The sequence below is a fragment of the Molossus molossus genome, unplaced genomic scaffold (assembly GCF_014108415.1).
Source record: "Molossus molossus isolate mMolMol1 unplaced genomic scaffold, mMolMol1.p scaffold_m16_p_13, whole genome shotgun sequence".
Lineage (NCBI taxonomy): Eukaryota > Metazoa > Chordata > Mammalia > Chiroptera > Molossidae > Molossus > Molossus molossus.
The window spans coordinates 71,819,447-71,831,880 of NW_023425348.1; the positions used below are offsets into that span (position 1 = coordinate 71,819,447).

Sequence of the window (12,434 nt, forward strand, 5' to 3'; positions counted from 1 at the left end):
GTCCCAGGTTCGGTTCCCACTAAGGGCATATACCTTGGTTGCAGTTTGTCCCTGGCACAGGTTGGGGTCGTGTGGGTGGCAACCAGTTGATGTCTCTCTCTCACATAGATGTTTCTCTCTCTCTCTCTTCCTCCCTCTCTCCCTCCCTGCTCTATCTGAAGATAAATGCAAATATATATATATATATGTATATATACGCAAATATATACATATTTGCAGAAAAAAATATATAGTATGATTCCCTTCCATTACAAAATTAGTGTTGATGTATGTTATACATAGGGGGAAACATGGAAAAAGAGACAACATTGTGTTAACCATATTTATCGCTAAACTAAGAGATTATAGGATTCTTTTACTTTATAAGTCATCTTCTCTGATTATTGTTTAAACTTTTCTTTAATGGTTAAATATTTTGAAATAGTGTACATTTATATTCAGGAAAAGGAGATTTAAAAATACAATTTAAATTCTTATCTTGAATAAGCCTCTTATTAATACAAGCTATTATCTAGCCATGCAAGTCACTTTTAAGATTTCCATTGACACTTTTTGTCTAATATTTTTGTAAAAATACTCTTAGCTCAGATGCTTCATGAAATAATTACATCTATAAACTGTTTTCTTATTATAGGAGTTTGCTGTTGATCCAGAGAAAATACAGTTATATTCTTTGTATCATTCACTCCATCATTATAAATATCATGTTTATCTGATATGTAAAGATGAGGTAATTATTTTTTCATTTATTTTAAAAAGAATGTTTTTTCCAAACTTTAAGGGAACTGTAGCTATAGTATTTTTTAATGTGCTAAAGAGAATTATTTAAAAACGTGTGTCTATATTCGCCTGTAAATTATGACTAGAAGATTGTTCTGAGCCTGTTATGTGTTGTGCTCAGATTAATCCGAGGCTTTCTGTCTCTCATAGGAGCTATAAGTGATCATGTTTTAAGTGTTAGTGCTTGCTTTACATTGCCATAATAAATGGTACTTTATTGTATTTTCTTCTCTTATAATGTATAATGATCCTGTTTTAATTCACTTCAGTCACTGCTGATATCTCATTGTCCTCCTTATCACTAAAATGGTCCTATCCTACTTAATTGTAGAGAAATGGTTTTTTTGTTTGCCTTGGCATGAAAAAGTGATAGTTAAAATTTAATTGTAGCTTTTAAATATCATAATTTAAGTTGCTCACAAATTATATATGACGATAATACCACTTTGTGGATGGGATATAAGAATTAATTTCTCAGGGTTTAAATGTAGATAGTACTACCTTTATTGGACCAACACTATCAGTTTCTTAATTTAAAAGGGTTAAGTTTACTCAAAGTGAGTCCTGATGTGCTTGATAATGGTCTGGTATTGAAAGATGTTCATAAGTCTGTTTAGCAAAGAAGGAAGTAAAGGTGGTCATGCAAAGTATGTTGACTATTTTTACAATCTCAGAAAGGAAGAAATGACCTCAAATTTTGTCATTCTGCTTTTAATACAATCGAAAGGAATTAAGAAAGTTGAACCACTTTTCCTAACCTTCCCTGCTCCCATGGAGCCAAAAATGATAATATTAGATTTTATCCAAATTTATATGAAATAATTATTCTCTATGGATGGATTTTTTTTTTTTAAAGATCAGTACTTATAGGTGAATTAATAAATCCTCCTTTCATTCAGGATATAGAAATAGTAAGCCCTTATTAAGAGCTTATAAAATGATAAGTATAAGCTAATGTGGCAATTCTCTTTATTTTAGATCTCTTCTGTGCAGAAAAAAAATGAAGATTTAGGACAGGAAGAAATTGTTCAACTTTGTATGAAAAATGTAAAATGGGTAGAAGACCTATTTGAAAAATTTGGAGAACTACTAAATCATGTACAGCAGAAATGTTCCTAACATTTCCACAAAAGTTCCATCTATTTTATAGCACTAATGAAATGGTGGAGGGGATGATCAGAGTGGGTCTAGGGCCTCAGATAATCAAATGTCAAGCAGAGGTCTCCTGCAGGCACACCTGCTTTGATCATGGAACTTGCCTGCATCCTGACCTCTGCTGAAGGACAGGTGCTGCCAAGGAAGTCAGTCCTTCAGAAGTGGACCTACATCCCACCACATTTTTATCCTAATGAATGAATTTTCTATTTTGTAAACCATTAGGTAACTGAGTTTTATTTTCAGAAATGTTTTTTGACAAATGATGAAGCATGCACTAAATATAATTTTTCTGTATTGTTAGAGAGATAACACTTAAGTAGCTTGATTATTTTTTCCCGACTCTGACTAAACACCAGAATGAAAGAAAGGTGGCAGAAATCATATGTTTGTATTCATGGCTGGCCACAAAAGGGAAAGTACTGTACATTATGTAAACAGATCTGGTGTGCTGTGACACTCTGTATGAGAATATCTTCAATTTAAAATACAAAATTCAGAAACTGCATTCTGCTTTACGAACTCCTTTTACTCTTAACATGTTCAGGAAACTGGATATGGAATTGGTGCAATTCTGTGACTGCTTTTTGTGTCAAATTATATTGTGATGAAAAAACAATGACATACTATTTTCCCTATCTCAAAAGTATTTTCCTTTATACTGTTTTTCCTTTGGAAAAAATTTCAATTGTACATTTTATTTCACTAATGGTTGTATTTTTTTTCACAAGGAAAATGTGGTTAAAATAATGTTTGATTTATGTGTACTACACTTTTCATTATTTTCAGTAAATCTTATTTAGTTATATATGGAATTTCTATTGTGAATTCTATCTTGAGGTAACCTTTTGTTTATACAGATTTGCTTCAGTGTTATCCAGAATATGCATTCAGTACTAGAATTAGTTTAGCTTTATATTGGGGTTGTGTTAGACACTGCTGTAATTTTCTGATTCATTAAAATAAATTTCTTACTAAACTAGCACTTGATTAACTGATTTGTTGAAACAAAACTCTAACCACATTATACATTTTAAAGAATAAATTGTATAATTAGACTACATGCAGTGTTAAACACAGCTTACCTGACTTAGAACTGGAAGTGGTAGAGCTTTCCTTTGGGTGCCTTTCCAACCTTTATACGCTACTGTAGCTTCTTTAGTTTGCTAGTTAGTGTGTCCAGCACTTTAGCTGAGGCAGTGAATGTATTAGGTTCATCATGACCTTGTGTTTTTTGTGTTTGCCAACAGGATGCCTTATTTGTTTGAGAAAAAAATTTACTAGTGTCCTTCTAAATATCTCCTTTTTTAGGATTCTAAAGAAGTTGTTAATCATCCTACTTTTGTTTATTTTACCACCATTTAGTGCCTTAAGTCCTATCAGGAAAGCAGCATTACTGCTTCATGCCTAAATAAGGCGTGCTTCTGTGGCCGTTGCTGTTGTCTTCGGTTTGAGTTAACAGGCCAACTTCTCATAATTCAAAACCTCAGTAAACTGGCAAAGAATTGAAGGTAACATGTGACTTGATTTGAGAATAAAATATTGTAGCATTGAGTGAAAAATGAATATGTTAGTTAAGCTTACATATTTATTTCTGATGGTTATCTTTTTAAAAGCAATAATCCTTAATTCAACAATCTTTGTACCTGCCATTAGACAAGATAATCGGTAATCGAAGTTTCTCTTAAGGGTTAAATGTTTCATTTCTGAAAGTTAAAAAAAAAAAAAAACTGTTTAGGCAGCTTATTTTGAAAACAAAAGTAACCTATTAAATTCATTTTAGTAACTCAAATAAGAGACTGTCAGCAGTGAGAGCATCGTGAAATTAATTTCGCTAAGTAGAAGAGTAGGAAGCAGCCATATTTTTTTCTGGTATTAACTCTGGACAGAATTGGTTTCTTTCATTTCAAAGTACATCTCCTAATATAGTGTTATAAGTATCGTCTTTACATTACTCCCCCAGTTTTCTTACCTGAATCACTGATGGTTTATATATTTTTTAAAGCCTCTTGTATTTACGTAACTTGAAATACATGTTTGAAATCACTAGCCACATTTTTTCATAAGGCCCATGGAAAACAGATGTTTCCTGTGGAAAGTCACCCATTTTATTTTCAACTGCAGTTGTCCTCAAACTGTTTGCAGTTGTATTCATTTTAATAAAACGAGTGTTTTCATAATGTCAGAGGCCAAGTCTGTACTATTGCCTGGAGGAGACCCCATTGTTTTGCACCATTTTTCATTCATTTGATCCATATAACATAGGCAAAGACATCAAACTCAGGCTGTCAGGGAAAGTGGGACAGTTATTATGACAACCATACATAAGTCTATCCTTTATGAAGCTGGATAAACATCTAGTTGGTTAGTGTTCACATTCCTTGCCAGGGAGTTTGACATTTATAATATAGAAATAACTTGAGGTTGTAGATTGCGTTCAAGAGGGTAAAACACATGTTGCCACAACCCAGGAAAACGTTTTTAAAGAAGACTAGATTTTTTTCCCTACAGATATCTGGAAAAAATTTAATATAAAAAATCATATGTTGGTGTTTATTTATAGTTCAGATTAGTGGTTGGAGAAGTGGCCTAGAAAACATTACTAAGATGGAAAAATCTGAAAATTTAAAATGGCTTAAAAAATGTTCATATTACCTTCAAATTTCTAAAATTAAAAAAAAAATTATAGGTGATATACATTATTACTATTTTCAAAGCTTTCCTCGCTTTTTTTGAAGTCTCACTTTCCTTTTACTATACATACTTCTTTTCATTAGAGCAGCTATTTTCCAACCTATGACTTTGGGGATATACCCATAAAACCAATATAGCAGCAGGGTTATTGAATCAGCTTTGGGTCCCAAAAGTTTCTTCAGATGTACAGGTTGTGAATTTTATTGTATTTATAGAATACAGTTTTTATTTTAAACTGTAGTTTTCATCGTTTTCTCAAAAAACACTTTTTAAATAGAGTGAAATATCCCAGAATAACTGCTTTTTTGTCAGCTGCACTCGACACATAAACTGCACAAATGAGCAATGTGCACTGTTGGTTGTGCATTAATTTACGTGTGCAACTTTTGGCATCTGTGTTCACAAATGCATGTTTTCCCAAATCACCTTTATTTATAAATGACAATAATTGAAATTAAGGATACAAAGAAACCTGCATTTGTAGTCCAGAGTTTTAAGTGGTCCATAATACAATGTATGGAAATGTGAAAGACAATTTTGTATATTTGTTTGTTACTAACTCAGATCATTAAAATGAAAACAATTTTTTAAACAACAAAATCAGAATGTTTTGGGGTTTGGTCTATTTTTTAAGAGTTGGAAACAGGTATTGTATTATACAAAAGCATCGTCATGTTACAGATTTCTCACACAATGCACATCATATTTTAGAGTCCTAAACAAAGTAGCTAGGTATAGATAGTATAGGACCCACCCATGATTTTCTCAAATTAAGTCAATATTGATGAATTTATAATACCTCAGCTGACATTATCAGGAAATAATTGAGTCTGTGTTAAGATACAACTCTTTTAGCCCTTTTCTACCTATAAATATGTATGAATCCATTAACTCGCCTTTCTAATTTTTGTGTGTGTGTGGTATGTGCTCCTAGCAGGAACCAAACCCAGGCCTCTCTGATCCACAGGCTGACGCTCAGCTGCTAAGCCAAACTGGCCAGGGCTCTAATTTTTTATTTGAGAATAAAGCAAAGTTAGAAGTAACAGCCTCTATTAAGATATTTTAATTAGCTATACAAAAAGGTAAAAAGAAGTTTGTCCTGTCTGATCCTTTAATTTTCAAAATAAGATTCTGCCTTCACCTTCAGATATTAAGTATTTCAAGTAAAAAACACTTATTTTTTTTACAACATATTTGCTATGTTTTAGTTTTGGTTGTAAAAGCACTTATTCCTTGATTTATTTTACACAGTTCAAAACTAAAGCTTTAATGTAATCAATGATCTCTATCAAAAAGTATTTTGAAGTTCTGTAACATATCTCCATTTGGTTGCTGACATTGCTGTTCACTTTAGTATTTTCCACAAAGTATTTTAGAATATAACCATTATTCAAATTATCCACATACAAACCTAAACAATAGAACTTAATACTACACTGCTTTGTTAATGGCTTGTGGTTCTTTTTATTAGTGTTTTAGAAAAATATTTTGTATCTCAGAGAAACTCTCTAAACTCAAGTTATTTAACCTGACTTTTCTCAAGAAAGATGTGAAAGGGAATACTGCTACTCTTTCTTTTCCATGTGGAAATGTTTATATTAGCAGAAAAATAATAAAGCTAGTCATGATTGTTGTTCTAAAAAAAAAATAGTCAAAGAATAAAAAAAAAAATGTGTAAAAAATTTACAAACCTCTGCTAGGTCTTGACATCAGCCTAACACACTTTCAGTTCCCAATATGGGAAGAGTCACAAGATTACATATTATGGATTTGCCCTTTACTGTAGTGTTGCTTAAGTAAATTCCTAGACTTTAGAGATACCCACGTTTAAATGAAAATTAAAAAGCACATTCCAAAGTGGAGTAGAAACTATATTATTGATCATTTTAGGTTGTGTATATATCTGTTCTTCAATTAAAATGAATAATTTAGAGCTGACTGGTTTCAAATAGAAGGAAGATACAATTACCTATTAATCAGTCTATTGTTAAACCTTATCTATTTTGTGATGTTAATCAGGAGTCAAGAAGTTACTTTGCAAAAATAACTTAAGTTTTACAATAATTTACCTGTGATACATGGAAAGTTTACTGTTTGCACCCAAACCAAATATAGATGTTCTTTTAATTTAGCTCCTTAGAGTATTTAGAATAAGGCAACAATGAAAATGTTTTTCTTAAATTGCAGCCAAAATTGTTTTTTCCTGCCCTTTCCTTCTACAACCTTGCCATGGCTTTTCATTGCCTTTAACCCAAACTCTCACAGTTTACAGAGTCCTTCACAACATGATCTTACTGCCCTTCTTCCTTGATGTGGCCCAGTCTTAATGAACTTTTTTTTTTCCCCCTCATTCGAGGACATTCTTCCATTTTTTGTGCAGACAGAGTGGGAGGGAGAGAGAGGAAGAGAGAAAGAGGGAAACATCGATGTGAAAGGGACACATCGAGTGGCTGCCACCCGCACGACCAACAGGGCCGGGGACAAACTGCAACCAAGGTACGCGCCCTTAGCGGGAACCGAACCCAGGTCTCTCCGGACCGCAGGCGGACGCTCTAACCCGCTGAGCCAAACCGGCCAGGGCTGAACTTTTTTTTTTATCCTCACCTGAGGACATTTTTTCATTTATCTTCAGATAGAGAGGAAGGGAGAGGGAGGAAGAGAGGGAGAGAAACATCGATGTGAGAGAGAGACATTGAGCGGTTGCCACCCACACGATTCCAACCAGGGCCGGGGACAAACTGCAACTGAGGTACGTGCCCTTAGCAGAAACCAAACTCAGGACTCTCTGGTCCACAGTAACCACTGAACAAACCCGGCCAGGGCTTAATGAACTTCTTTAAGTTTCTTAAATGTGTGTTTTTTCTTGCCTCCAGTCCTTCCTGTTCCCTCAGCTGAACTATTCTTCATCTCTTAATTCTTCAGATTTCACTTTCACATCACTTCTATTAACCAGATTAGATTTTAACCCTCTGGACCAGACTATGTGCCCTGTGAGCATTCACACTTTGTTGTGACTGCTTGGTTGGTGCTGTCTCCATCCCAGCAGCTCCTGATGATGGGACCCATGTGTGTTTTGCTCACTATTGTATTCCCAGTATCTAGTGCGGTATCTGGTTTCATTAAATATTTGATGAATAACTGGATATATGAAAGGAAATTACAGGGAGCATTAATAAGATAAAAACAGTTAAATATTCACTGGGATTTTGCAATAAGAGTATTAATGACCTTAGTAGCAATAGTAATTGTTACATCAGGAGGAAATGTCAATACCAAGAGTTTGTATAATACAAGAATTGCTGGTATTTTATGAAAAAGTGAAATGTAGTGGCCACTGTACTTTAAATTTTGTCCTCATGGAGAGCCCAGGGACCAGGATTTCACATTCCTGTCTTTTGGGTTTTGAGACTCCAGATAGAGTAATTATCAGGAAAAGTCCTGATAAAAGCAAGTGACTATTTCTGAGAGATGCATTCACTGTGAGCAGAATTCTTAGGGGAAGAGTTCATTTACTTGGGAAGCCAGGGAAGGCTTTATGGAAGCAGTCATGATTAAACCGAGCCTCAGCTTGGGAGGACTTTTAAACAACTGGATATTTAGTCTGGATTCAGGAGAATGGTTTCTGCTTCAGTTCTGTCACTAAACTAGTTTTATTCTCAGGCATGTCATGTGAAACTTATCTGGATGTATCTCTTCCTCAAAATTAGGCAAGTCTTAAGCTATTAATGTTTTTGATAGACTGAAATGTTAGGAGAAATACAAAGTGGTTCAGTTTGGCAACACCAAAAGAGGTACAGCAGAATAGTAAGAGATGAAAGGCCTTACATGATTTACTATATTTTACTAACTTGCAAAACTCACAATCATTAAGCAGCTGTTTTACACACACACAAACCCATCAGTGCTTAATCTTGTGAAACTAGTGTAAGATTAATTAGAAACCTGTCTGATAGCAACAGTTAACTATGGAGTACTTAAGGTCTGTATTCAATTAGTCTTCTATCTCCAACAGCATGTGTTTCACACACTAGGCACTCGATAGGAATGTATTAGATAGATGGGTGAATATATAAATGAGAGTTTATTTGGAATCAGTTTGGTGTTTTCAAGGTGGCCTCTAAGTAGTTCAAAATGCCAAATTGTCTCTCGGTATTTAAAAGAAAGTATCTCTTATTGTACCAATCTTGTGCATGTCACTCTTAGTTCTCACTGGGCTTCTCCATAGACCAGAGTCTATTCTCTTAATTGTTATATTTAATTTCTATTTGATCTGTGGAAGCAAATGGGCTATCATCAGATATTAGGTGTCTTTAAGCAGTGAAGCAAAATGATTCAAAACACCAGCAACAGCCTAACAGAAAGAACCTGGCTTCAGAATGAATTTTTTAAATTAGCTTTGTTTACATACACTCTTTATCAATGACTTAAAAACTGTAAATGGGCCAATCAGTATAAAGTCTTTTAAATGCCAGTTCTCCATTGAGTTTATTATAAGATAATGTTATTTGACTTAAGTAGAAGTCAGGAAGTTAGAGTTTTTCACAGTCAATGCTAATGCAAATGCATTAACTTTATCACAGGAGTTTGCAAACAATTCACTATCAAAAAGATTATGCATTAAAGCACCGTTCACAAAGCACTGCAAAGCAAAATCTTGCTTTTTTAAAAGTATGCCCATACTGCTCATGAACAAACATTGCCATTCAAATAAGATGAAAATCATCACTATAACTGATACTTGAGCACCATTATATTAGCTACTATAACAAAATGTAATAGACTATGTGGCTTAAACAATAAAAAAATTATTTTCTCACAGATCTGGAGGCTAGAATTCCCAGATCAAGATCCAGCAGTCAGTTACTCTCACACTCATGACCTTATTTAACCCCAGTTATCTCTCAAAGTCTCCATCTCCAAACACCACCACATTGAGGGTTAGGGTTTCAAATATGAATTTGGTGGGACAAAAACATTTAGCCCTTGATAACCACTTACGTGTCAACTATGGCGTAGAGAAGCTTAAAAGCTTGCCCTGCACATAATCATCACAGATTGGCTTAAAATGATCTCTGGTCTATCCAGAGGCAAGAACGCAATTTATGTACACACCTCTTCTGCCATAAGATTTTCAGAGGTTCATAATGAAACTCCCTTCACATACAGGTCAAAGAGTTTTGACACTGAATCATGTTCTTTGAACTTCACAAAGGCAATAATATAAATTTATAAGTTCTTAAATAAATTTTACCTTTCCCCATTTCTATCTTCCACTGTCATTTGCTTGGTCCAAACCACCATCAGTTGCCAGGACAACTATATAGTAACCAATGAATTACTACCTCCCCCTTTTCCTTCTTGCTTTCCTTCTGTCAATTCTCCACACAGCAGTCAGTGATTGTAAACAACTGATCAGGTGACTACACACTGGAAACCCTTCAATGCAGTCTGTTGCTCTTAGGATAAAGGCCAAAACTAATAGTAACCTCCACTTTCAGCCATGATGGAATAACCAGGACCAGATATAACTTTGTCTTAAAAGGGACAAAATTATGAGAATGTTTTTTAAAAAATTAAACTATTCGCAGCACAGGACGTAATCCTGAAAGAAATGAAACCAATAAGTTGAGCCCTACAACTGTTGTAGGTTACTGCCTGGAGAGAATTTCTAGGCTACATACAGGAAGAGTGAACTCAAACAGAGCCTGTAGGTCTTGCTAACTTAAGGATATAAACTTCATATTTTGGGGAGGCCGAGACAGTGGGATTTACAGAGTAGAGTATCAGAAAGAAGAGTGTTGCACAAAGATTGAGTTGTGGGGATTTGCAGAGGGTTTCCCTCAAGACTCCTAATAAGTACTGAGCAGCATACATGTGGGAGGAAACTACTAAGGCCAAGGAAAGGACCACCATAAAGAGGTAGAACAACCCTCTGAGTTCAAATAGGGACTAGCAGGGTTCATGTTCCCACCAGTCAGACAGGAAAGAGTTCCTAATACAGGGCACCGGCAGAGTCTTCAGAAGACTGTCTCACAAGTGCAACAAAATTGGACCTCAGCTAACAGTTGTTCTGAACCCATCTAAAAAGCTTAAAAGCAAGCCTGAAAAAGATTAAATTGTTTTTTAGTTACTTAATTGCATCCAGAACAAAGCTCGAAAATATGTAAAGGAAAAAAAATTCCACACCCATAATGTAAAATTCACATTGTCATCAAATAAACAATTACTAGGAATACAAAGAAACAAGAAAATACAACTTATACAAGAAGAAAAATCAATCCATAGAAACAGACCCAGAAAAGACAGAAAATTAGTACAAAAGGATTACAAGGCAGCAATTATAAATATACTCTAAGTTCAAGAAGGTAGAGCAAAGCACAAGCATAACAAGGAGAAACGCAGAAGATAAAATAGACATAAATTCAACTTCTAGAGATGAAAACTAATTTTTGAGATAAAAAATACATTGCATAAGATTAACAGATTAGATATTTTAGAAGAAATTAGTGAATTTAAAGACATTGCAATAGGAGTTGCCAAAATAAAACACAGGAAAAAGACTAAAAAATTAACAGTGTATCAATGAGCACTAGAATTTTAAGCAGCATAATACAGAAATAATTGGAGTCCCTGAAAGGGAGAGGCAGACAGAAAAAACATTTAAAGAAATAATGGCTAGCCGTGGCCAGTTTGGCTCGGCGGTTAGAGAGTTGACCCATGGTCCAGAAAGACCAGGGTTTGGTTCCTGCTAAGGGCACGTATCTTGGTTGCAGTTTGACCCCAGCCCCAGTTGGGGTCCTGTGGGTGACCACCAGTCGATGTGTCTCTCACATCGATGTTTCTCTCTCTCTCTCTTCCTCCCTCTCTTCTTCCTGCTCTATCTAAAGATAAATGCAAAAATGTCCTCGTGTGAGGATTAAAAAAAAAAAGAAATAGCTAAAATTTTTCTGAATTTAATGAAAACTATAAACCACAATTCCAAAAAGCTCAAAGAACCCCAGCATAAGAAGCATGAGAAAAATACTACATACATTACCCTGGTCGGTTTGGCTCAGAAGTTAGAGAGTTGACCCTTGAACCACAGGGTCTAGGGTTTGATTACCGGTCAAGGGTGAGTGCCTGGGTCGCAGTTTCCATCCCCGGTCCTGCCTTGGGCTCTCACACTGATGTTTCTCAAACTCTCCCTCCCTCCTTTGCACTCTATCTAAAAAAAATATCCTCAGGTGAGGATTAACCGCCGCCCCCCCCAATACTATAGTAAAGCACATAATCAAATTACTTGAAGCCAATGATAAAATACCATCTTAAAAGCAGCCAGAGAAAAAAGACACATTACATAACACAAACAAAGACTGCAATGACAGGCATACCTAATAAACCAATAAAGGAGATAAAATTTAATTATAAAACTAATCCAAAAGCAGACCAAAAAAGAAAAGAAAAAGGTACAAAGAACAGCTGGGCATTCAACAATTAAAAAAAAAGAACAGCTGAGACAAATAGTAAATGAAGTTTGTACTCTGACCACAGTGAAATTAAACTATAAAATAATATCAAAATAGCTGGAAGCCTGGCCGGTGTGGCTCAGTGGTTGAGCATTGACCCATGCACCAAGAGGTCACTGGTTTGATTCCTGGTCAAGGCATATGCCCAGGTTGTAAGCCAGATCCCCAGTGGGGGGCATGCAGGAGGAGGTCAATTGATGTTCTCTCTCATGGATGTTTCTCTCTCTCCCTCTCCCTTCCTCTCTGAAAATCAATAAAGAAATTAGAAAAAGAGCCCTGACCAGTGTGGCTCAGTTGGCT

The 12,434-nt window shown here is 35.1% G+C and overlaps 1 protein-coding gene across 8 annotated transcripts in view; it reads left to right on the forward strand.

The window, feature by feature from the left end:
• Positions 1-3,624, forward strand: part of QSER1 (glutamine and serine rich 1) — a 63,302-nt gene extending 59,678 nt beyond the window's left edge. For 4 of the 8 annotated variants that reach the window (XM_036258104.1, XM_036258111.1, XM_036258109.1 and 1 more), the window contains exons 12-14: positions 635-730; positions 1,759-1,878; positions 3,301-3,624. In XM_036258104.1, coding sequence (XP_036113997.1) covers positions 635-730; positions 1,759-1,878; positions 3,301-3,444 — 360 coding nt within the window. In that variant the 3' untranslated portion in view covers positions 3,445-3,624. Of the gene's footprint in view, positions 1-634; positions 731-1,758; positions 2,441-3,300 lie in introns of those variants that run through there. The other 4 variants (XR_004959211.1, XM_036258106.1, XM_036258107.1 and 1 more) reach the window with 4 other exon arrangements.
• The last annotated feature ends 8,810 nt before the right edge of the window (positions 3,625-12,434 follow it).